Source organism: Galendromus occidentalis, unplaced genomic scaffold, assembly GCF_000255335.2.
Source record: "Galendromus occidentalis unplaced genomic scaffold, Mocc_1.1 scf7180000077428, whole genome shotgun sequence".
NCBI classification, from domain to species: Eukaryota; Metazoa; Arthropoda; class Arachnida; order Mesostigmata; family Phytoseiidae; genus Galendromus; species Galendromus occidentalis.
In genome coordinates, this window is record NW_003805416.1 from 163,087 (window position 1) to 187,670 (window position 24,584).

A 24,584-nucleotide genomic window follows, 5' to 3' on the forward strand; every position below is an offset into this window, starting at 1 on the left:
TGTACCTCCGACCACCTGGCTTCACGAAGTCAGCATCCAACTCCATCCGAGAGTCGAGTACTCAATCTCTCCTCTAGGTCCTAGTTGTCTCCTTAGTGTTCTCCGTCCATCTCGAAGTCATCGAGAGAGACAGCTCTGGTTCGCAGCTCTGGTCCGCAGGGAAGGCCTCTTGTTTGGCGTGTCCAACATGAGGCCTCCGTTGAGGTCGGATAACAGCGAATACTGATCCAGGCAGCAGGAAACATATAGTCTACGACTTCATGCGGGGTACGTGGAATTGCCCGAACGAGTGTGAAGAAGGCCTCTTTCGCTGCAGGGCGAGCAAGGTATTGGCGGATATTTGGGTCATGGCGAAGATAAGAGCGACACTGATCAGCTGATCGGCTCATGCCATGGGCTCTCCGCGATAAATGCCCTTTTTCAAGCTCATTGATTCCGAATCCCTCGATGAGAACTGCTCAAGTAGAACCTTTATGCCTGAAGCTTTCCGTAGAAAAATCTTAGGGCTTCCAACAGGTGGTTCGTCTCAAAAATGTTTTCCTCGCCGCCGATTACCTTAGCATGGACAGCTTGGCGCATACTCTCGGGCGGATGATGACACAATCTATCCGTCATATCAGATGTACCGCCTCAGCGCGAATCTCGAAGCCTGATGCGATAGGTCTCGACCGAGGGAATGGGTCGCGTTGTTTCTTCGACGCAAGCTTCTTCCTCCGAGACGCGACGGGCTCACCAACGCACTGAGTATGGATTCGGATCGAGGCAGTCCAGACGGGGCGACGGAGCCAAAGAACAACCGAGAGCGTATCGAGACGAGCTTGTCAAGGTGGACGATGAGATGCAGACACTAATTCGTCCGAGCCATAAGGGTCTCAAGCGATGTCATACACCGCAGTCGTCGTGGTCCCGACGCCCACGTCTGGTACGTAAATCGTGAGAACGAATCGACCCGTGGAGACCTTGAAGGAAGTTTTTCCTTCGACGCCGTGAGCTCTTCGGAGGGTTTCGATCTGTCTCGAACAAAGTTTCTAGAGCGGCTATACGGTTATCTTGGGATGGAGGACCTCAAAAATAGACTGGATTCAAATTTCTTCCTCAGAGGAGCGGCTGATCGTATTTCTCGGGGTTTCCAAGACTGCTAGACAAAATGGATAGCCAGACGTAGAGGGAAGGAACTCCACCGAGCTTTCTCGGGGAAGGTTGGCGCACGCAGATAATCATTGGAGGACTCCCCTCTGGGAAAATTTAATGGGAAGCGGACGAGCGGATCGTATCATGATGCGAGAGGGAACAGAATTCTGTGAACCGTCGAGTGACAGTTGATTGAAGCCGATGATTCTGACATTTCGGATCGATTCACATCGACTCGGCGAAGGCCCTCCGGGACGAGTAGATTTTCTTTGCTCTAGGGCGCTCCGCCAGCTCCTGATCATCATCATCCTGCTGAGAGTTTTCCCGATTCGAAAGCCCCGAAGAACATGGGGAAGAACATCGAGCTCAAGCATCAACTCGTCACATCGGATAATGTTGGGCTTCGCTCATTTGGAACCCACACTCAAAGTGGCTGAGCGCTGCTCGTATCATCGAACGTGTCAAGCCTGCCGGCTAGAGATAGAGCTGAGCTTTACTCACGTGTCGAATGCGCGCTTCCTTGCAAACGGGCCGAAGACCTCACGGAACTCACTCCGTGAACCTGATCTCCGGAAAAAATTCACGCTTCCGGGTTGAGTCTCCGAAGGACGCGAGTCCAAGAGCGTTCGGCTGGCTGGCAAGGAAGACAACTGGTGGCAGTGATGGTGGGACAGTGGTCGTCGTCGGTTCTTGCCTTCGAGCCGGCCATGCTGTAGGGGAGCGAGAGTAACCTGACAGAGAGTAGAACTCGACTAGCAGGGTTGTGGCGCGCGCGCACGCACGCCCGCCCGCTTCCCGATCTCGCTTACCGCGCGAACAGAACTCCGGCGATTTCGACGTGACGTATGTGAGTCGAGGCAGTAATCAACTCAGTCGGGACTATTCCACGAAAGAGTCGAGAGGCGATGCGCCGAAGAGAGTTCTCGGATTTGGAATTATTCGATTGTGTTTATCGTCGCGCGGGATGTTGGCAACCGAGAGAGGGTATGATGGAAAGAGGCCGATCCATGGATCAAGGCAGCCGGTAGGCGGCACGCCAGCTTTATGAATGTTTTGCTTTGGAGCAAGTGACAACAACTTGTCAAGTCGGCATTCGACGAAACATCTGGTGCTCGTTGCTTCGGAAAGATGGAAGCTGAGGAACGCAGAAACTCTTTGGTGATCAAGGTAATCTGAGAGTACCGTTCCCTAAACCGCGACGGATGCGAGGATTGGGTGTTCCATTCGAGCGAGAGCAGGACGCGGCTTTGCGGTGTCCTAGGAACGAATTCCAATGTCTGAATTCGGAGGGCTCCGGACAGAGAACAGGGTCTTGTCCCCCTTGCCGGTTGCTTTCACTTCGGGCTGCCTCCTCGATGGAGCCGTCTCAAGCGCTCTTGATCCACGCCTGAGTAAGAGCTCGATATCGGAATGCCTCTCAGAGGGAAGGGATGATTCAAGAGAAATTCCGCTAGATGGTGAGGGATGAGTCTTTTCGGACATCGGTTCCTCGGATAACGAACACCTTGCCTGCAGGATTCTTTAAGCGGGAGGGGGGAACAAGGTTTTCTCTTTTCTTTTTGCTTGCTCCCCATCACTTGATACTCGCGGCGCAGAATCTCGGTTCGGTATCAAATCTTTTCAAGCCTCTATAAATAGTAACATTCCCACGCGAGAGTTCGGTGCGACGAGTTCAACAGGGAGCTCATCTTTGCGCTTCGGTTCCTTAATCAGGTGCTTGAGAATTTCGAGAAGAGTCATTATTCTCACGGAAAAATGCAGTGCTCAGCAGGGATGGTTTTCAAGTGACCATTCTCTTTTCGGAGCTGACCCCATCATGTATCCGCTCCTCAGCGGAGAGATCGATGAATATGGAGGCGGCCCTCTCTGGAACTCTATAAACGTCGGCAGACGAGTCCGTGGCTTCCACTCTGGATTGTGCCTTCCTTCTGTCTGGTGCCGCGTTGTCTGGCGATCGACACCGTCATGCCTACCGAAATACTCGCAACGGTCGAACGATCAGTTGAGCTGGATCTGCAGACACCGACCATCCCGTCGAAGGGGTGTTCTTCTGTCCGAAGCCACCGGAAGATGTCTGAACTTCACAAACCTTCGACCGCTTTGCAGATTCCGGACAATTTTAAAGGTTACCCTCTCAATTCGTTCTGCGTCCCAGCTCATTACACCGAAGACCTCGCTGAGATTCTCCTCCCTTGCGGTTTGATCCTCGATCGGGTTGAACGTTTGGCGAAGGACATAGCCATACACTACGAGGATCAAAGTTTCCGGGCGCTCTGTGTTCTCAAGGGTGGCTATAAGTTTTTCGCAGACCTCCTGGATCGAGTTCGGCAGTACAATCGGCTCAGCGGGCAGTCTTCGGTTCCGTTCTCCACTGATTTTATCAGGATACAAAGCTACGTGGTATGTGTTTGGGGAACTTCGAAAGAGACTCGCTATTTCGGCTCGAATCACCGGAGTCAAACCCGCTCTCCGAATTCATGGAGACTTCCTTCCGTAGGACGATAAATCAACCGGCAATGTGAGAGTCATTGGACTCGACAACCTTGAGAACATTCGAGGGAAGGTAAGGAATCTCAGGCTCCGAGTCCACACAACATATTCAAAATGGTTCCATGACTTAACACCTAACTGCTTGGTGCTGCCGCTCACTTGGAGACCGACTGACCCGAACATATTCCGATAATCCTTGGCCGATACGTAAAGCTCCCGTCGCTCGTGCGATCGGCCTTCGGGATCCCCAGGAGGGGCCAGCGAATATTCCATGTCCGGAAAATCTCGATGAATACTGTTCGAATTGGTGCCTACACGATTCGAACTTCTCTCTTATGATTACAGAACGTACTCATCGTCGAAGATATCATCGACACAGGACGCACTATGGTCGCCCTCCTCGAGCATCTGAAACTCTACGAGCCCCGGGAGGTCAAGGTCGCTTCCCTCTTTGTTAAGAGGACGCCACTTAGCAACGGATACAAGCCTGACTGTAAGCGCCGTATCCGATACGGTCTCTATGCAAACTCTAAAAAAAGTGTCGATGTGTTTTACGCAGTGGAAAATGAAACATGCCGACAGTCGCATTAAATCCCACGAGTCTGCGGAGGTTTGAAGCGACCACCGTCATACCACGGTATTTTCCATCTTTCCAGATGTAGGCTTCGAAACACCCGATCGATTCCTGGTTGGGTACGCTCTAGATTACAATGAGAGATTCAGAGACCTAAGCGTAAGTAGAGGGAAGAATAGCTCAAGATCTCGCAGAGGGATCATGGAAAGCCTCGGGTAACGGATGTGAATAAGAGATGCCTCGAATATCAGAGATTTCTCTCGGAATTTCAGCACGTTTGCGTGATAAGTGACACCGGACGCAAGAAATATGCGAACGACCCGATGTAACCCGAAAAGGGAATGCCCGATCTCGTTCAGTACCGGAAAAAAAACTTCATTATACCTTTCTTTAAAAATAAATATCCATCTACATATTGAACGAATGGAATGGATCTCGTATCGGGGTATTCCTCCAGATTCTTCCGCTTCTTGGATGACAGGGTAATATACAAGGCTCAAAAGTTTTTCCTTGGAATGATATGAGACGATTCGAAAACACATGATGATAATCGATTTGAATATCGAAAAGTTCGACTGTTTGTGGAAAATGTATCTCGAGTGTCGAAATACGCGCAGCTTATTGGAGGCAACGTGGTCGATGGAGGAAAGACCGTAGCACCTAAAAGGAATCGAGCCCACGGTCGCAGGCGTGGCTCACGATCAGATATGGCGTGCGAGGTTATCCATCTGATTCATCCCATCATCGCGGTCCTCTTCCAGCTGGAGTCCGGCGAGATCGGAGAGTATATCGCTGCTTAATTCTTGACAGACAGAGTCCGAGCTTAAGAATCTCTCCAATTCCATCGCCTACACCTCATTTCGATTCTTCCGGGTTATCGATGAAGCGTGCCCCTCGAAGCTTCTCTCTTTCTGCTCTTCGGATATGCTCTCGACGAGCCACATGTAGTGGACATATGACGGGCGGGACGCGGAGAACTGACCGGTGCCTTGCCATACCCACCGGCGAATTCTCGTCAATCGATGCAGTTTTCATCGAGCTACAGTTCGTGAATAAGAGCCGGCATTCTGCCGACGGAAGTCGTATTACGATTGATTGAGGTGCGATGATTTCCTGATTTCGGCTCTCTGACCCTGACCGCGTACCCTTCTGCTCTGGACCACCGATGACATTTCACATGAAGAGTTTTTCAGTCAAGCTGTTACAAGCCGGACAGTCGGGAATGGAGCGATCGAGGAATGAACTTTCGATCGCTTGAGTTTTGAGAGAACCGACGGTTTACAACGTGAATGCCGGCCACGCGATCCGCTCATGCCTGTTTGAGACCTAAGCTCGCTCAATCGTCGTTACAGCACATCCTCCCGGACCACATGTCTGGTTCCTCATATCCGGATGTATAGCCATCGAATCGTTTGATATATAGCCAAAGGACACCGAACAAGCGGAAGTGCCGATGCTCGCCGTGAGAGGATGGCGAGCAGTATCCCTGAGGCTGGGCCCAGTATTTCTCCAGAAATTCCGAGCTCTTCCTCTTGGTATCCTGCCGGTCTGCCGCTGAATCCAATCAGAGCGGCTACCGAGGACTTTCGTGAGACTCTGCACAACATCGTCTCGCGTCTTCGGCGACCGTTATTCCTTTACTCGAATTTTCCGGAGTGATCCTCGAGCGGGCAGTCGGACCCGGTTGAAAATAACGTTTCGTCGCCGTGCCGCGTCTAATGTCGGAATCGATTTCCAGGAGCGATCTTTGCGAATTGAAGAATAGATGGAGGAATTAACCGATTCGGACCGAGCTACCAGCAAAGATGATGACGAATGATGATGAGAAGCAACGGCTCCGCTGTTCTCTCGACCGGTCCAACCCTTCCTTCCCGGATTCCGTCCTGTTCGCTCTCCAATAGGTATCGTGATCGTCACCCCCCAGTCCCGCCAGTGATATACCGTCAGAGTACCCCTCAGAAGATGAGCGGCCGCTTGGCAGCCCGCCGGCGTCGTCACCGCATTCTCCGCCGGATTGTCCGTAGCCGGTTTCCATCGTTCAGTTCGTTCGACACGGTGGAGAGAGCGCAGCGCACCACGCTTCGTGCCACAACGGCTCTCTACTACGTTCATTCGCTCGGCATCCACATCAGCTGCCAGCGGCCGATGCAAACAAACCCCGTTCGACCGAAGACCAACGTGATCGTCGAGAAACATTATCCAGAGCGCTCCCGATCCGTACTGCGCGCGTCCCGAGAGATGGTCCCGAGTTGAGGGAGCCCCGCATGCCGTGATGAGGTGTTTATGTTGTGTGTGTCTGGGTTGACAAAAAATGGCAGCCCCCGTCAATGCGGCTTTGGTTCTGTTCGGGGGATATTTTCTACGGCTTGCGCTCATCCTATCGAACTACAGCGCCCGAATCGCCGATCGGGTTGAACTCTCGACACCCCTGAACTCATGGAAGAGAGTCGTAGAGGGACATTTTCTCCTCAAGCATGGAATCAATCCATATTCCGGTGAGTAGCGTCCGAGTGGCGTTCGATTTTGAACGGAAGGCACCCCCATGAGCGGTACAGGGATCCGGGCTCCCTTTGGGGGACCCGCCCGAACTGGTATTCATACATCATACGTGAGTGGCATCTCGAACGACATATTTTATGTCGCGCCGGACTTGCTCGTCGAACCATGCGTTTCCTGCCTCTGAAGTGTCACGCAATCCGTAAACATGTATCGCCCCCTGATGGCCGGCCTCGCGAACCGAGCGCGGTCGGAGCACTGCGGCTCTAACCCATCTCGGAATAATCGCAGATGGCGAGGAATTTTTCCCGTGACTGATCTTGCTCGTTTTTTTCCAGGAGACATCCTCCATGAGCCGTATCTGTCGCTCAAATTCTACTCGATGCTCATTTATCTATTCCGGAACGGGAACGCACTCAAGCACGTTTTCATCGTGATGGATCTTCTGACGGGCCTGATTCTGTATGCAGCCTCGAAAAAATGCGTACAAATTCTTCTGCATCAAGACCGCTCCCTGTCGAAAGCCCAGTCGTCTCGCAAACTTGTGCTCACAATACCTGTTGCTAGACAGATTCCCTTGTTCGTGCTGACTGTTTATTGTCTCTCGCCGTTCAACATCCTATCGTGCGTGTCTCAGAACACATCGGTCTTTGACAATTTCCTCCATTGCCTGAGCCTATTCGCGATGGTATACGGTGTGTGGCCGCTGAGTACAGTTACCCTCGCGCTGTTGACGTCGCGATGTCTTCACACGGTGATTCTCGTGGTACCTGCGATGATGTTCATTCGACACCGGACGCCGTGCCTCCTCTTCATTTCGGCCTACGTCGCAATCCTCGCTCAGCTGATAAGCTTCAACAGTGACTCGCACATTTCGTCCTACTACTTTCAGCTGGCTGTGACCGATCTCACTCCGAACGTGGGACTCTTCTGGTATTTCTTCACGGAGCTCTTCGAGCACTTCCGCTGGTTCTTCCTATGCGTGTTCCACCTTAACGTGTTGATATACGTTCTGCCGCTGAGTGTTCGCCTGCGAAAAGATCCCCTGCTCCTGTACTGGTCGCTGCTCCTGATCGTCTCGGTTTTCAAGCCCTATCCCAGCTTGGCGGATTTCGCCCTCTACTCTTCGTTGCTCCCCATTTTCCGGCATCTTTTCGATTTGATGCGGCAGGTGGTGATCGTTTTCGCCGCAATCGCGGTTTCTTGCGTCTTGGCCCCAATCATGTGGCATCAATGGCTGTTTGCCTACTCGGGGAACGCCAATTTCTATTTCGCGATAACTCTCGTGTACAATGTATCTCAAGTCTTCCTTCTGACCGACATGCTCGTCTCGGATATGAAGCGCAAGTTCTATCTCCAGCACGGAGACCCGAAGGAGTTCGAAGCCAAAAAACAGAAGCTTACGCTGGAATAAAACGTTCTGAGCAAACGTTTTGCGGCGAGCTGAATAGTCTCGCCATACGTTAGCGACTAACGGAGTCGCAAGGATTCGCCGACCGGATATGGACGAGGAGAAAAATGGTGGCTCGCGGACATTTCCCTCATTGTAAGATATTGAAAGCGAGAGGAGGAGAGATCGATGCCAACATTTCGTCACCGTGACATCCGACGTTAGAGAATTCCGAAAATCAGTCATCACAGTGTATATAGTCTTGTACAGCCTGATTAAGAAATAAACCGGAGGGATTCTGAAGCTCTACGAGATCTAACCGAGTGAAGACGGCCCCCTGCTACTCCCAAAGTCTCTCGATAAATAATCATCACGCCCGGCGCATTGCTTAGTAGATGGAAGGCCCTATTGTAGGGTCAATATGAATGATAATGGCTAATATGATTGATAAAGGATAACGGCTCCTCGACGATCTGCTCCATTAGCGCGGACGGCCCAACTCCGGATTCGATTCGCTTCCCTCTGGCTATCTGGAAATCTACCCCGTCCACGTACTTTTGAGGGAAAAGACAACCTTCTTCCCATTCGCTTGAAAAAAAAAACCTTCTCGTGTCATCCCCGCGCATCCCCTTTTTTGACCGATCTTAATCGATAAGGCCTGAGCCCTAAAATTCGGTTCCCAAAGGTGGGAAACAAGCGAGTGAGCCTGTGTGCAGAGGAAGGGGAGTTATTCCCCTCTCTGCGGAAGAGACGAGTCCCTTATGAATGACTCATGGCTCACTCATAATTTATTCAAGTAGAAAAATAAGTACCACGACTCGACCCTCGAGTCGCGGTCGACTAACTATTTCGTCGAAAAATCTCCGACCTGTCCGCTAAAATATCGCTCGAGGCTCGAAACGGAAACGACGCCGCTCCCCATTCCCCTCGAACAATGCTAGATCACAGAATGCTGACACGACTAAGTATCGTCAGAACGACTGTAGAACATCCTCATTGCAGTGCTCGAAAATGAACCGGGTGAGTCCTTGAGCTTTCCAGGGACCTCGATACCGGAAGCTGTCGGAACTGTTTCTTGGGAAGAACACAACCTGAGGATAACTATCCGGTGCGTACTTAATGTCTTCGAAACGGCTTCCTTCGGCGTCGACGCGACGGAAGGATATGGGGGCCGTCCCGAAGAAATTAGCAACTCTGAAGTACGCAGCCGTGAAACTTTTGCAGAAGCCACACCAGTTCGTATAGAACAGAACGACGGTATCGTGTATGGCACTGCCTGGCGTTCGGTTCGGGGGAACGAAGTCCTCGGCTTTCGAATGGAACAGATCAGTGCGGACTAAGCTGGTGGACCTCTTCAATATCTCATTGGACTTCGTCAGAAACTTTCGGAGGAAGATCTCGATGCCTCGAGCTGAGAATTGATCCTCGGGCAGTAGATACTTGACTTCTTCCACCGTGTCGAAGATGACGACCGGAGCTTCCGCGGGATACATGCTCTCGAAGAGAGCTGCATCGAGCACTATAATTCGGAATCGGTCCTCGCGGCCGCATGCGAGACCATATAGCTGGAAATCGGTAGTGAAAGCTTCTTTCTCAGGGAGCGCCCACTGAGTCAAACAGAACTTCTGTCGTTCGCTCCGTTTCAACAATTCCTGCTCGCTCTCGCGACAATATTGCGTGATGTGGCCAGCCCAATGCTTGCGATAAGATACACTCGCCATGAGCTTGAGGCAGTGGTTTCCGTTCGAAACGCATTCGATTGGGCTCGAATTCTTCTTACAGGCGGACGATTCAGCTTGCAGTCTCATGATCAGAGAGATAAGCATATCCCTCGTATGGTTCGAAGGGGAGTCTTGACAACCGAATAGCGCTGCGGACATCAAGTGCAGTTGCACGTTCAGCCTCGTCGAGGGCGGAGATTTGATGACGGCGAACGCCCGAGTCCCGTTGATTGCCTGACGGAATCTTGCACTTTTGAATCCCGGATTGCCCAAAACGGTGTAAGGTTCCGTCGCTTTCGAGTAAATCCACTTGGCAACAGCTCCGACTGTGGGATTCGCTTCCTCGGTGTATTCGAGCGTTTCGTTGCTCAGGTGCAGGCGGATGGCGGGTGCGAGGCGAGAATCTCTCAAGATCGCAAAGCCAACTCGCTGCTGAGGATCTCGCCTCAACGCTTCGAGTGCCAGCGTATATGCGAATTGGAAGTGTTCCATGGGAGCAGTGACGACAGCGAAGTGCTTGGCTCTCATTTGAGACCACTGACTGGCTTCACTGATCACACTTATAGGGTTTATGATGTTGTAGATGAAAGTCGCCAAGTACTCTTTCGATATCGACCCCATCGGGTACTGAATGCTGCCAAGCCCACGCACGTAGACACTGGCAGACGGATAGAATTTGAACTCGTAGTATTTGGTACATGATGGATTTTGCCAACAGCTGATAGCAATGAATCGGACGTCGGAAATTCCTTTCGCTAGCTCGTCGAGAATCTTGAGGGATTTCAAGCTCTTGGCATCCCATGGTGCGTAGTACAGGCTGACAGTCATTTCATGTCGGAGGAATTCTTCGAAGACCCTGCTCAGATCGCCATCGTAAACGTCGAGATAAGCGGTGTTTTGGTGAACTGCTCTTGCTTCAGGTAGACCTCTCGTCAGAATGGCTTGTGGCGAGCACCTCAAATGATTGACTCCTAGCGCGAATATGCATATGATGAATATCACCGGTCTAAGTCTCGCAAGCCGCGATCCCATGCTTATCGTCTGATGCTCGACGACCTCCTCCTCGATCGAGTCCGCGTCGGGATCGACGGGTCTATCAGGTACGGGTGCGATGCTCTGATCTCGTCCAGGTCTTGTGGCTTCTCCTAACGTTCCATGAGCCCCCTCGATGGCTCCAGGTGTATCAAGAAACGTTTGCACATCATGGCTGTCAGAGCTATCTTCAGTCGCCTCAATCGTTTGATCCGAATCAGAGCTGGCCCGGTCTCCTGGCTCCATTTCCCCGGTCACTCACTCCCCATGAGGACTCCTATGGAAGAAGCACTTTCTCAATGAAGTTCTCAGATAATATCTGAGGTCCACTCCCCGGGAAATGGGGAACACGATCTCTCATATGTTTTTAGAGACTCTCCGAAAGCGATGCACTCCCAGAATCCTGATGCTCTCGACCCCAACCATACCTGTCGAGTGGTCGACGTGCCTCCGTGATTTCTGACGAATTCTGAACGAACTCATGCGAAGCGCACGACTTATGCTCCACTCCGAGCAATATTACACGGATGATGAACAGCTGACCAGTGGATCAGTGTATCAGAAACACGAAGAGAGTAGAAATATGATCCGAAGAATCTCCCGTCTCGGGAACGGTCATTCGACGGCGAGTCGAAGCCGGCAGCTGCTTTCTCTGCTGGGAAGAGAGCAGTCGGGGTCGACTGCGTAGTCAGAACTCTCGACTCCTGAACGGAGTAGTTTCCCGGCGATCCGCCGGAATTTGAAGATTCAGTGAGTACTGTCTTCGTCACCCTGATGATGTTCGCAGCAGCAGCACTGTTATCGAAAAGCACGTTTTTGCTACAATACCTAACAGGGACAGCCGCTGGTCAAGTCTAAGATGACGTTTAAGTGCGAGAGAACATTTTTCTCCCCACGGGGAGGCGGATCTCTCATCTATTTATCGGAGACGACAGTGAAAACGCAGACGGATTCGAGGGAAAGAGGCGGGCTGACGTGCTGATCGTCGGAATCAGTTCCGACCGCTGCCTCGGCCGGTCGATGTACGGGATCGCGTCTCTTTTCCTCCTGGCACGAAAATCGACCGGTCATTTCGGTCTCATGATCCAGAATCGTCGCATGATCAGACTCAGTCCCATGTTGATCAGAGGGGAAGATATGTTGCAATCTGCAATCGTCGTCTCGTGTTGTCAAACACAGAATGTTTAACTCCAGGGGAAAGGGTAAGCAGGGCGGAGCGACAGCGCGCTACGCAATGCAAAGCAAGGTGAAGCTCTACGTCTGTGAGCTGCAAAATCTCCCTGTCTCATTGCCTAATCGCTCCCTTACTTCTTCTCAGAGGACGATCGCGGAGATATTCTTGCAAACGCCTGCGTTCCCCTCCCCCCCTCCTCAATGGAGCGAACGAGACGCCACGGTCGATGTCGCGAATAAGGGGGATCTACGCCACGGATTTCGTTCGGCGAATATCGACAATGACACCCAAGATCGATCAGCCCGCTCTATAAAATCGGATGGATTTTTTTCCTCTCACGGCAACGTCTCAATGACCGGGAAGCTGATTGTATTCCCGACTCCTTCCTCCCTCGTCGTGGATCTCTCAGGGGGATCGACGGGGTTGATTTTGAGTTCCACGTAGAATTACAAGGAGAAGCAAGGCTGCGGCTACCGTGTGGAATATCCGTTTAAGTGATAACTCATCACTTATTGTTGTTACAAACCGACTCGAACTGCTCATTGTCAGTCGAACGCGTTCCAGAAGATATCTTCATTTGGATCGAGATCGTGCATCGCATCGGATAGATAAGCTGGTTGCAGCAGTCCGCGTGGGGCTCAATGCATCTCGAAAGAGGGGATTTTCTCTACTCCATGCCTTCTATCGTTACTCACATCGTTACTGCAACATTCAAACCTTCCCGCCGCGGCGTTCCTCATTCGTGGCCAATTTCTTTGCGGGAGATCGTGGACCATGCGAGAGCCGCGAACAACTTCGACCGCTCTAATTCGAGCACCGATGATCTGTGCAACTATTGCAAGCTCTTTGAGGGTGCTACCGGCATGCATTCTCCGATATGATCTAGCTTGCTGACGCTAGTATGCATGAGGAAACCAACCTCATGATTCATGATCATCAGCGCATGAATCCGCAGCGATCTTCACTCTTTCGATTGCAGCCGAACAAATATTTCTGCTTCCTCCCATGGGGTTCCTGGGAGGAATAAGGGCGTTCAACCATGCTATTCACATTGACGGATGACCGAAGCCTTCCGTTGTCCAGCGATTCCCCATCCGCCGAAAAACTACTTCGATGAAAATCGAACGATCGAGGATCAAGGGGTGTCTTCGAATCGAGAATAATACAGAACTAGCTCGAATAGGGTTCTCCGTCTATAGGCTGCTTTCATTCCGTGATTAGACGATGACGATACCAAGATGATACGTTGTGGATCTTCGGGACGCTGAAATGGTCGAAATTGTGCAAAATGAAACTCTCTAGCTAGTTTTCCTCTTCTTAAAAAACTCGGTCAGTCTCAGGGTCGACCCTCTGTCGATCATTTCTCGGTACACTGGGGCCCTTAGGGACCTAGGTCGCCGTATCGCCCCCGGTATTCACATATCGTTCATCACATCCATTGCATGGAGAATGCGATTCTGGGGGAGGGATGGCTCGTTGGAAGATAGCTCTCTCCCTCGAGTCGAGTCAGCGCCGACCGATTGCCGTCCGAAGTCGGCGAAGATTCTCTATTTTGATTGCCCGACACCATCGGAGGTATGTAATTTCTGGAAGCTCCCCAGGTAATTTTAAGCGAGGGCTTCCTGGCGCTCCGAGTTTCACCTCTGCGGAGCTATACCTCCCCGTCAGGCATCGCGTTGTCGCGCCAAGAATGTAAAGAGACCGGTTCCGATGTATGCGATGCACAAGTTTTAGGGTCGTGGAGCATGAATCCTGCTCAGCTGTTCCCTGATTCTGATCCGATGAGGCGATGCATGGACCCCTGATTCCTGCTCAAGGGAAGGGGAGGGGGTGGAAGACCAATCGCTTTCTGTCGTAATGCGGAGGTATAGAACCTGAGAGGGCGCGTCATCACTTTTTGCCTCATTTTCTGCCTCTAAATCCGGGTTGTCCTTTCAACCCTCCCCCGATAGAGAATCCCGAGCAAGCTCCTGATTTGAACTCGTCGCACCATCTTATGACGTTTCCATACGCTTAAAGACTGTATCTAAGGAAGTTCCGAGCTCGGCGATTGAATGAAATCGAAGCTCGATGCTGGGAAATTTTCTCACCGCGATATTTCGTCGATCGATCCAGTACACGGGTGGGACACGCGGCGGCAGAGCCGTCATTCCAGTCTGATAATTCCTAGAGACACTTTTTCTCGGTGATGATTGATAATAATAATAATAATAAGCATCGCTAATTTCGATATCCCTCTTTGATCAGCGTCAGATATAAGCACGAGCTCCTTAGTACAGGAGGCTCCTAGGAGACGATCGTGCCCACGCTCCTCCGGGATGGTTGCGGAGTAGCGAACACAGAAGGTACTCTCACTGGGGTCCTAAATTTTTCAGACCGAGAATGCGTACAATACCGACGGCGCTGACAATTGGCTCTATCATTCCGACGAATGATTCTCCCGCTCCGATCGGGGGGGGGGTAAAGGTCGTGTGTATTCTTCGCCTGCTCGATGTCGAATTCATTCCCACCGAAAATCCGGATTCGGGGTAATACAAGTGACCGCCCGCTCACTCATCCTGCAGAGATCATCGCTATCATCCCCCATCGCAATTCTCCTCCTCTCATTAAAATTTCCACGCTCTTCGTCGATCATGTCCCGCGGATATCGTTAGTTCCTCTTGTCGCTTTGATTCACCGAAAACTGATTAAATCAGTCAGAAGCTCCTCTTCTCGAGAGGGTGCATGGGTAGAGCTCAGCCTCGACACCTATAGCTGCCATGGGCGGACCTCGGGGACCTCACTCCTCCTGGGCAGCCTAGCCTGCTGCTCCTCTGAGGAAGAGCAGTGAACGTAAACACATCCCGCTAATATCTGAGCGTTCGCCCAAGACGGCGTTACTTCGAGGGTGAGAGTGAGTGAGCGTGCGTGTGTTTGTGTGTGATGGTGCTGCTGTTGCACGCAAGTGCTTGCAATCCAGCTCTCTCGCGCTGAGCAGCAACAGCTGCGCTGTCAACGAGAGGACGTGTGCAATAATTTCCCTTCACGTAAGTTTCCCGAGCCCGAACCCTGGATAGGATGAACTCTGACAGCTGGACGCTCGTCTGACTTGGAGAATCGTTGTGACGGTGTTTTTTTGAACGCGTCGTCTCTCTTCGAGAGAGGCAAGCTGAAGATTTCTGATTATTCTGATCCCCGGTGATCTTCCCCGATCGTGTTCCCCTGTTCTTACGGTCGCAGTGATCGTCTCCCGCGTATACTCCGCGCGGCTGGTCTGGACCTAAACGTCGCCGAGGTGCATTTTCGTATTTTTGTTGTTGTTGCTGCGCTCCGCTGTCGTCTCCTCCTGGAAAGAGGCTGCGCTGCTGGGACGTGAGATGACGGCGGCAGCAGCGGCAGCGATCCAACCAGCACTTAGTGTGCGAGGGCGCTGTTCGCGCTCTCTGCTTGCTTGTACAACGATGATGATCCCGCCGCCGCCGAACAGCCAAATAGTCTGCTGCTGGGGTGCTGGCTGAAGCTTGCAAGGACTTCTCGGATCGCAACAACTAGGTGAGTGGAAGTCATTTGGTCCTAGAATCGAGTGTTACGAATCACAGGACTGTGTACAAGCCCAAGTGCCTTTGCATGCGCGATTGAATGCGTCGTTCGCGAGTTTCCCTCAGCATAAACGCAGCGTCGTCGCCCCACGGTCGCACTAGTGACTGACTGAGTGAGTGAGCGAGCGAGCGACGGACCGACTGGAGCCCAGGCGCTTGGGACCAGCCGAGTGCGGATATTCGGTTTCTCGTGAGGTCTCCGCACGGGCTCGAGCCCGAGACCAATCTGTTATAGTGAATGTACTAGAGAAACCGTGCTTCGATGAGCCGTCGTTGAACGTTCGTGTGTTGGGTTTTCGTGTGTGAGTGTGCGCTGCTACAGCTACTAGGTACGATCGGCGCTGGTGGTGATGGCGGCGGCTGCTGCTGCTGCTGCCGCGATGTTGGTCACAGCGGCGAATGGTCGCCGTCGTTGGTAAGGCTGCGGCCTTAGCTATCGATGTTGTTGTTGTTGATGTTATGCAACTCCGTGTCGAAGAAGCTATTAGGTGAAGTCGATTCGCTCGCTCGCTCCCTCCGAGAATAAAAACAGAACTGCGATGGATTAATGGATTATGTACGAAAGTCGCGATGTGAGCTCTCGTCTCGTGGGTGCCCGTTAGCGGTGAGAGTGCGTGTATGTATGTTCGGTTCCGGATCGAGGATATGGACGGACTCGTTCTGACTGTCGGATATTCGCCTGGCTGGCTGCTTGCTTGCTTGCTCGTTCGGTCGACTATCAGGCTGAAAGCGTTGTCGGTGATGCAGTGAAAGTGCTGCTGCTGCTGCTGGTGGGGCCTCCCTGCTCTAGCAGTAGCAGCAGCAATAGCAGCCAGACAGGCTGCGGTCGCAGCAAGCAAACGTCGCAGGAAGTGTTGCTGCTAGGCCTGAAGCGTCGTTGGTGTCGTCGCTGACTTCATTGGTTTCCCGAAGTTGCATTGTTTCTGTCGAGCGTGTTGGCGGGCGAACCGGTGGCCGGCGGGAGTCTGATTGCCGCTAAGGACAGAAATCATCGCGCGACTTCGAATTTCATCAGCCGTGGGCCTCGGCCTCAACCGAAATCGTCTTCTTGTTCTCGATCGGATGAGGGGGATAAGCTGCGGCGTGCTATGATGATCATCTGGAATTTTTCCCGGAGCTTCACCGTCTGGTCGCTGGACGCGATTCGTCTTGCCATGATTTCGGTTGAACGATGAGTTATGAGGCGTCGGATGGGCTGAACTTCTAGTGATCTTCATTGATCGGTCTGGAAAGCTCGAGGGAACTCGGCACTTCCATGCAAGGATAATGGGTCACTCCTGTCGGAGGAAAACGCTCAGGTGCAAGTTCAGATCCCTTCGCCGACTGTGACGGTTTCCCCTATATATTCCGATCCGTCAATGCTCCCCACGATCACCCGAGCCCTCCGAGTCCCATAAACGATCTGCATGCGCGAACCCCTATATGGGTGCGCGGAAGTCGGAGGAGGTCCGCGAGGTTCCTCTATCAGCAGGCGTTCTAGAGCCCTGGCGATGGAGCTCGCGCAGGCGGGGAAGCCCGGCTTACTGACCGACTGACTGACTGAGCGAGCGCTTGACTGGCCGCTCGACGGACATTCTGACAGACGTACGGCTGACTGACTGACTGACTAGTCGACGGACTGACGAGCTCGGAGAGCTCATCTTCAGTCGGCCGACCTTCTCGTCCCCTAGTTCAGGCAGACAGTCAGTGCGTTCGTCGTTCCGTCTGTCAGTCGGTCAGCTTTCTGGACTAGTCGCGGGGAGTGATTTCGTTCAATTGGTCGCTCGGCTTTTTGCCTGCTTGCTCACTTGCTTGCCTATCTGCATGGCCGCCGCCGCCGTCTGCATGGCTGCCTAGCTGTCTGGTTGGCTAGCTTTCGCAATGGGCCTCTCTGAGCAGCGGCTGCCGGCGGCTGCTGCCGCTACCGCCGCAGTCTGAGGAGGGACAGATCCAGCAGCGACGGCGGCATCAGCGGCGGCAGAGCGCGTTCATCGGTCCGTATATCCAGATCGTTCGTGTGTACGCTTGTGTTTTTCTTCTCAACCGGCTGATGTACTCTCCGTCTGGGAGTCCCGACTCCGGAGTCCCGGACCTTCACTATTATTGTTATGCTCGTGTCTATTGTTTACTGGTAGCGGGAGTGTTTGTGTCAAGCTAAGTTGCTTCGAACTGGCTTTCAAAAAACGCTCCACATAGAATGAGCTAGTGCTCGCACACATGAAACGTTTCCTCGAGGAACTATGTTGACACTTGTGTTGGTTCAGGACCTTTATCCGGAGAACGTGCGTGCTCGCATTCTGACCGAATGCCTCTTCCCTGATCGATTTTGCTGCAGCATGTAAACCATGTTTACGATCGACGCGGTCAGTGTTATTGAGCGTGATTCCTGTCACATGGAGCGCGGTGTGGACGCGTTCCGAAAATCTACCGTTTTCTCGGAACCCGTTCCGTTTCCCGGCCAGCTTGTTGCCGGAAGGAACTCTGGACTGTTGTTTTTGTCTGGCCCTTATAACAATGATTCCTAATCTGATTCGTTGGCATTTGTTATATTTTTCTGACGATCAGTGTACCCGGGGGTGCCATCGGTTCGCTGAGCTCAGTTGCACGCACTCCCGATTCGGATTCTCCCCCTGTTCAGGATGCCCCTGATGAGGAATTTCCCATTGATTGAATGATGCGGGAGAGTTCTTGCGGACGACTCGGACCGAACATGGAAATTTTTCCAATCTGCACAACGGCGGTCTCCCTGCGTGCTTGCTCAGACGGATTCTCGTACGGCTGCCGCATAGGCGCCTATCGTCCGACCGTCCGCCTGCCTGATGCCTAGCGGCCGGTAGCTCGGTCCGTCGGCCGAGTGGCCCGGCTGAGTGGCTCGAACAACGACGCAACGGTTTCAGTTTCCGTTGGAGCTCGTTCGCTGGCTGCCGGTCTGCGCGGGTTCGGTCGTTCGTTCGCTCACTCGTTCGTTCAATGCTTTTATTCGTTGGTTCTTTTCTCCGGCTGCCCGACCGTCTACCGTCTCCGCCGCCGACTTTCGGTTTCGTAGTCTGAGTTTGCGGTCTCATCGATGGTCGGCGTTTGTTGTTGTTGTTTCTGTTGTTGTTTCTCGTTCTGGTGTCGGTGGTGTCAGAGAATGTTCCCCTCGTGATCTCTGTTCCTATAGTGTAGATGATAGTATCGTTTCGTGATTGCTGCGACTGACTCTAAGACGTTTTCGGTCTTAGCCTATGCTTCTTGGAGCATCCATGTGTGACTGACAGAGGAAAGCCGTTCGGGGAAAAGGTTAGCTCCGTTGTTGAAAAGCATTTTTTTCGTTGAGGAACCCAATCGCTCCAGGCAGCAGACGTTCGATTCGGTCAGTCGCATCGATCGGTGGTCAGTCACTCTCCCGTTCCGGAGCGCGATGGGAAAAATGCCCTGGAAGGCTACGAAACCTCATCCGGGCACCAATTTAGGGAAACTTGCCACGAATCGAGCAATCAATGATAAGGACACGATCCTGTCGGGCTCTCTATCGTCTCCTGCGGATTAGAGACTCGAAATCTCGTGCCTACGAGAGTCCTCCGTCGACATCCTGAATGCTGTCCGCTGCTTATGATCTCGCCCCTCCCATGCTGTTTTAATTTGATATCGCAAGCCCTGCTCGTCAGCGTCCCAGTATTTCGCTTGATTTCCATGTGCTCGTTGATGTCGATGATCGTTATGATGATGATAATGTTCGTTGAGTGTTGTTGCATCGGCAACGACGCGCGCTTCGCTGACGAAGATATTCGTTGTTTCAGATACGTTGGCGAATCGGGATACTTCTAGAAAGAGCGGAGTTCAGCAGAAGTCCCGAGCCGAAGGATATCGATCCCACACATCAGTAGGCCTGAGAATCCACACATCGAGCGACTAGTTCATTCGTTTCTCTATCGACTCCGGTGGCTTTAACAGTGTTCCGGGCCACCGCTGCTAGTGCTCTCGATTTTTCGTTCAGAGAGATCATGGCCGAAAATCATGCTGCGATGGCGGAGAGTCTTCCCGCGGGGAGCGTCACTGCCGAAGGATCGACGTCCTTGGATTGGGAGTCGGGCGTGAAGGCGCTGAAAGAATTCAATGAGACCAACGTGAAAACGTATACTTTCGACGAGTCCCAATTGCGGGAGTTCTTGCCACAGATCCCCCATGTGGTGAAGCTGCTCGACAGTGCCGCAGAAGAAGATCGCATGGTCGCTCTCGCAACCTGCAGAATTCTGAGTCGAGACAGGAAAGTCGCCAACGCCGTCTTCGGCAAAGATCTTTTCGAGAAACTGTGCATAATAACTCGACTGAAGACGGGCTCGGGTCCTCTGACGGAGGCGCTGGCCCCTGCCGCTCTAGAAGCCGAAAAGGTCATAAGTAATCTGGTGTTCCACGAACAGGAGTACCGCGATTTGTCGGTTGCGCACGGTGTGCTGAAGTCGCTGATCGACCGTGTCGCCACCGTAGACGCGGTATCGCCGGAGATCCAATTGTTTGACGTGCGAGTTCTATTCGGCTTGACCGCGCGAGAGCCATCGCTGCGATTGGTGGCTCGTCAAGAGCTCGACGGCTTGGCGAATCTATGCTCGCTTCTGAAAAATCTCCACGACAAACTTCCCGAGAGCGACGCAGATCTCATCAACTGGACATTGAGGGCATTGTACAATTTGACGGCGAGTTTCAAGGAGGAGGAGAAGGAAGAGCTCGAGCTCGATGAGCTGATGACAATTCTGCGTCAGCTGCTGCTGGCGATGAAGGACGACAAACTGGTCGTCGAAGAAGTTATCAACAATCTCAGCAACATGAGCAAAAAGTCGCTCGCCGGTCTCCTGACCCCCACGATCTCGGCGGACAGCCACAGGTTCATGCGCTACAACGTGGAAGCCGTCGACGTAATGCTCGATCAGCTGGACTACAAGCTCGAGAGCCCTCACCAGAGGGAGTGTCTGGTTCCGGTGTTGGTGGCGCTCTCGCAAGCGGCTCGGAGTTCGCGAGTCATCCGGAAATACGTCAAGGCTCGCATACTTCCTCCTCTCAAGGACGTCATGAATCGACCCGAAGAGGGCGATACACTCCGCAATAAGCTCGTGAGGCTGATGACGTCTCCGCTCACCGAAGTCAAGTGCACGGCGGCGGATCTTCTGTTCGTGCTCTGCAAAGAGAAAGTCGGCCGACTCATCAAATACACGGGATACGGCAATGCTGCAGGCCTCCTCGCCAATAGAGGTCTGATGCTCGGTGGACGCGGCAACGGACACTTCTCCTCTGAGAGTGAAGATAGCGATACAGAGGAGTACGTCAAGTACAAGGACAATATCAACCCGGTTCTCGGCTGTTACGAAGAGCCGAAACCGAATCCGATCGATGAGATGACCGAAGAGCAGAAGGAGCACGAAGCCATGCAGCTCCTGCAACTCATCAACCGTCTTGCCCAATGCAGCAATATCAGGCCTTGCGTAGTGTACGATGGCAAGCCGCATCCCGTGGACAATGTTCACGAGTTATTGAATGGTCTTTCTCAGCCCAACACCTCTCAGACGGAGGGGGATTGAGATGAATCGGAACGAGGGCCGCGCGAGCCAGGAATTTTAAAGTGAAAAAACGTGAAGACCGAGCTATCCGGACGGACAATTCGTGGTTGGAGGGGGACGGCAACGTGTCACTCCGCCCGCTTGCTCACTCGTTGATTGATTGATTGATTGATCGTAGTCCGAATGAGGAATCGGAGCTTGGAAATGAGGAATTCGACACGGCGGATCCCATCGGGGAATTCGGATCTGATCCGCTTCGCAAAAGTTTAGACGACCGGGGGAAACTTTCGGAAGACTGTGGAGTTCATGATGACTTCCTGCCCACTATAGCGCGTTGGTTACATTACGCCGCGTCATCCCAGTAGTATTGATGGTGTATCGTTGCTCGACGAGGATCGGATCATCGTAGGAAATCATTCGGTGGGAACAAGCGTCGCTCGCAAGAGCGCGACCTCCAACTACGCGTGGAGTCGTTCGATCTACCATTATCTTATTTGAAATACTAGCGCATATTGCTTTTACGACTCCGATGATCATCCATAAGTTCACTTCTGCTGTACAAAGGACGGCGGCATTGCAGAACAACGTTTAAACGAATTGTAGAACGTCTGATATTTCAGTCGTTGATTGTGCTAGCCAATCTTCCACTTTTTCCAGTATGCGAACTTCACCCCATCGAAGCTCCGTTCAGTCATGTGGGTCGAAATGATTTTGACAGGAAATTCCCTCTTCGTGAACGGGAACAGGGAGTGACGACTATTTAACTTTTCGCAGAATGACATTTCGCATCATTTGAGACGGAGAAGAGAACACAAAATAACGAAAGCCTAATAAACCGTGTCAAAAGACCGCACCCGATTGTCATAAACTGAAGCAGATGTTTTCCCTATTCTGTTTATTGTTCCGGAGAGACTTAGGGACTTGTTCGTTGAATTCGAGGTCCTTCCTCTTTCCACTAGATCTCGATAGATTGCTGAGTTTAGATTGCTAAGTGTACTGGCAATGATTTTTTCGATTTCTTTCTGCTTGTGTCAAGATAGCCCCGAATTTCTGTGTTGTGATGTGACAAAGTCAATCCCTTATTACAGATGTGATGCCGAGGAGCCCAAACCACACCGTGTGATGGACGAAGAAGACCCCCACGCGATCCCCGTCGAGGGTCCCGCGGACGAATCTTCCATTGATCGTGACGCGAATCCCGAGACACTACCCAACGAGATAGCGTCGGACACCGTGACGGACTGTAATCCAATCGGTGGGACGGGATCGGAAAACTGTGTGCAATCCTCAAGTGAGAAACAATACTGTGATGTCGAGGAGGTTCTTCAGCGGACCGTAGATTCCGTTATCTCGAACGAAATAGAGGAACGAGGCCACGTCCACTCGGTCGCGTTTCCTTCAGACGCCGCGTCGGAAGCCCTCAGTCTGGGTCCAAGTGTGATTACTCCGAGTATCGACGGACCCCATCACCCAGGAGGGATCAGCGTCAAGGACAACGGAGTCGGGTGTGTCGAAGAGGACAGAGGAGCTCTTGCCGGAGACAACGCTGAGAGGGGCGAAGATATTCTTCTCAAAGATGACGAAGATGATTTCGGAGACTTCGGAGAGTTTTCCAATGCTCACGAGGTGGAGAGCTCGGTTGTGACAAATGGCCTTGCACAGGAAGTCGGTCACGGCGGAGAAGACACTTCCTGCGTTAATCACGATGACGAGAACGATGATGATTTCGGAGACTTCGAAGAAGCCGACCTTGGGAACAGTGCGTCCAACGCTCCGACACACGAGTTCGCTCAATTCGACAACGCATCTCTTGCCGCTGGTAGGATCGCCTCGGAGGATCCGGTGACTCCTGCAAGCCCAGAGTCGTTCCGCAGCTTGATTGCGGAACTCTTCATCGTTGTGGACCACGAAAGCAGGGAACTAGTTGACCAGCCTGTAGAAACAGGACACTTCCAAGCAAGCGTCGATAGAGACATAGCCCGATGCGAAGACGTCGACAATTGGCCATGCGTCCTGTTCAGCTACGACAGCAGTCGCACGAGGAGAACCCTCTTAAGCTCCTTGTGCATCGATGAAACCCCAGCCAACTGCCCGAGATTCGCCATCGATTGTCTCAACAACGACTTCCTCCAGCCCGTCAAGGAGTCGAAGGGGTCTAGCCCCCCGACTTCGGGAGACGGTCGTGAACTCAGCGAGAGAGCCAAAGAAGTTTTAAACAAGATCCCAGACCTAAGCTTTATGAAGGCCGAAGTGCTTACTTTTCCGGCGACAGTTCAGGCCCCGTAATCCACTAATCGAGGAGCAATCGCCACAAATCTTCGAAAACATTCCAAGGGTGTAAATAAAGCGCCTGGTTTCAAACTGAAGACCGAGTCCTCATTTCCCGGAACCCTCACGGAGATATCATGGCGTAAGACCTGAGAGGGAGACCCCTGAGTATGAGACAGGACGGCTACATTTAATATTCTTCGGTCGTTACAGAATGCCGGACCATGGAACTCCGACACAAGTGTTGTCTCTATTCGCCACCATCGCCATCAGAGTCTAGCGACCTAGAGCAGAGAGTGAGTAGGACATTTCGGAGTCTGATTTTTCTTTATTCCGACTGTGATAGTCTGCGGTTATTACTGCGGGAAACAAGAGCCGCGTTACGCCTTCCCCTGGTGGATATTCTCCCTCACTTCCTTAGTGACAGATGACCTTTCAGGAGAAACTCGCTGCTCCGTCCCTGGCGAAGTGTTCCGTTGCTATTCCGAGATCTGGCTCTTTGTCCGGAGACCTAGAATTGCAGTCCGTGGAATCCCGGATTCGTCGAACTCCGCTCACAGTTCTAGCTTGAATACTTGGCGTGTTTACACCGGAGTTTCCAGAAGCTGCTGCCCCCCGAGGAAAATCGTGAGTGCTGCCTTATTCCGCTCCAACTGCTTGATATACCTGAAGAGATCTGACGCTGAAGCCCTGAATTTCAATGCCACAATTTTCTCACAGCCCTCTTGCGGAGGAAACTTCTCCTGCAGGACACGGCCGTCTATGCCCCCGATTGATCGACGAACCGGGAGAACCCTCCGAGGTCCGCACGAGTACACCGTTCTGGACGCTCTATGCTTCAAGACATACCCGGTGTTCCGGCGGGACATTGATCTTCCTCAGCACGGGCTCGGTACCGTGAGGCATCGTAGGCTGTGGCGCGATATCCTCGCGTCGATGCTCATGCCGTGGCCTCGATCCGGAGCTCTCCCATATAGAAGATACGCACCTCATTATCCGGGAAGATCTCTCGGAAGTTCAAGAGCCGAGTGTAGCGAAAACGAATCCAAAAAATCAAATCGCTCTTCTGTGTGCAAGGAATCGGCTGGAAATACGTGCGGGTATCTCATTCGATCAGGTCAATCCGAGTGTACGCGAATGTCCCTAACATGAGCTCTTCTTGCAGATATACCTCGACCAGACTCGGATTTAGGAGGAGCGATCTGGAGAAAGCCGTC

General features: G+C 52.3%; 6 protein-coding genes across 7 annotated transcripts in view; 4 read left to right on the forward strand and 2 right to left on the reverse strand.

Annotated features, from left to right (window-relative positions):
* The window catches only part of LOC100902408 (putative sodium-dependent multivitamin transporter), a 6,311-nt gene extending 4,459 nt beyond the window's left edge, over positions 1-1,852 (reverse strand). The window contains exon 1 of the mRNA XM_018639260.1: positions 1,633-1,852. The gene's annotated coding sequence lies outside the window, so the exon portion shown is untranslated. The remainder of the gene's footprint in view (positions 1-1,632) is intronic.
* Positions 1,853-2,202: 350 nt separating this feature from the next.
* LOC100898260 (hypoxanthine-guanine phosphoribosyltransferase) lies at positions 2,203-4,635 on the forward strand. Of its 2 annotated transcripts, XM_003742618.2 has the most exons (6): positions 2,203-2,298; positions 3,238-3,531; positions 3,629-3,694; positions 3,967-4,114; positions 4,278-4,354; positions 4,468-4,635. In XM_003742618.2, the coding sequence occupies exons 1-6, from the start codon at positions 2,260-2,262 to the stop codon at positions 4,522-4,524; spliced, it is 681 nt and encodes a 226-aa protein (XP_003742666.1). In that variant the 5' UTR covers positions 2,203-2,259; the 3' UTR covers positions 4,525-4,635. The 2 variants fall into 2 exon arrangements, with proteins under 2 accessions (XP_003742666.1, XP_018494789.1); XM_018639273.1 differs by lacking the exon at positions 2,203-2,298 and having other exon boundaries at positions 2,993-3,531.
* A 1,719-nt stretch (positions 4,636-6,354) lies between these two features.
* On the forward strand, positions 6,355-8,432 carry PIG-U (phosphatidylinositol glycan anchor biosynthesis class U). The gene is made up of 2 exons (XM_003742647.2): positions 6,355-6,690; positions 7,030-8,432. Exons 1-2 carry the CDS (start codon positions 6,507-6,509, stop codon positions 8,103-8,105), a joined length of 1,260 nt encoding a protein of 419 aa, XP_003742695.1. The 5' UTR covers positions 6,355-6,506; the 3' UTR covers positions 8,106-8,432.
* Positions 8,433-9,042: 610 nt separating this feature from the next.
* On the reverse strand, positions 9,043-11,080 carry LOC108864172 (thioredoxin domain-containing protein 11-like). Its single transcript, XM_018639261.2, has one exon. The coding sequence runs from the start codon at positions 11,078-11,080 to the stop codon at positions 9,053-9,055; it is 2,028 nt and encodes a 675-aa protein (XP_018494777.1). The 3' UTR covers positions 9,043-9,052.
* Positions 11,081-14,923: 3,843 nt separating this feature from the next.
* LOC108864178 (uncharacterized) lies at positions 14,924-23,436 on the forward strand. The gene is made up of 2 exons (XM_029111263.1): positions 14,924-15,034; positions 22,188-23,436. Exon 2 carries the CDS (start codon positions 22,222-22,224, stop codon positions 23,383-23,385), a length of 1,164 nt encoding a protein of 387 aa, XP_028967096.1. The 5' UTR covers positions 14,924-15,034; positions 22,188-22,221; the 3' UTR covers positions 23,386-23,436.
* On the forward strand, positions 15,483-21,957 carry ric8a (ric8 guanine nucleotide exchange factor A). Its single transcript, XM_029111266.1, has 2 exons — positions 15,483-15,539; positions 19,348-21,957. The coding sequence occupies exon 2, from the start codon at positions 19,552-19,554 to the stop codon at positions 21,118-21,120; it is 1,569 nt and encodes a 522-aa protein (XP_028967099.1). The 5' UTR covers positions 15,483-15,539; positions 19,348-19,551; the 3' UTR covers positions 21,121-21,957.
* Positions 23,437-24,584: the final 1,148 nt, after the last annotated feature.

Excerpts from the sequence above, each read along its gene's own strand:
- LOC100898260 (XM_018639273.1), top strand. The coding sequence starts at position 3,097 with ATGCCTACCGAAATACTCGCAACGGTCGAACGATCAGTTGAGCTGGAT. Across the intron at positions 3,695-3,966 it reads TTGAGAACATTCGAGGGAAG|AACGTACTCATCGTCGAAGA; the intron begins GTAAGGAATCTC and ends TTATGATTACAG. Across the intron at positions 4,355-4,467 it reads AGAGATTCAGAGACCTAAGC|CACGTTTGCGTGATAAGTGA; the intron begins GTAAGTAGAGGG and ends TCGGAATTTCAG.
- PIG-U (XM_003742647.2), top strand. The coding sequence starts at position 6,507 with ATGGCAGCCCCCGTCAATGCGGCTTTGGTTCTGTTCGGGGGATATTTT. Across the intron at positions 6,691-7,029 it reads TGGAATCAATCCATATTCCG|GAGACATCCTCCATGAGCCG; the intron begins GTGAGTAGCGTC and ends GTTTTTTTCCAG.
- LOC108864172 (XM_018639261.2), bottom strand. The coding sequence starts at position 11,080 with ATGGAGCCAGGAGACCGGGCCAGCTCTGATTCGGATCAAACGATTGAG.
- ric8a (XM_029111266.1), top strand. The coding sequence starts at position 19,552 with ATGGCCGAAAATCATGCTGCGATGGCGGAGAGTCTTCCCGCGGGGAGC.
- LOC108864178 (XM_029111263.1), top strand. The coding sequence starts at position 22,222 with ATGGACGAAGAAGACCCCCACGCGATCCCCGTCGAGGGTCCCGCGGAC.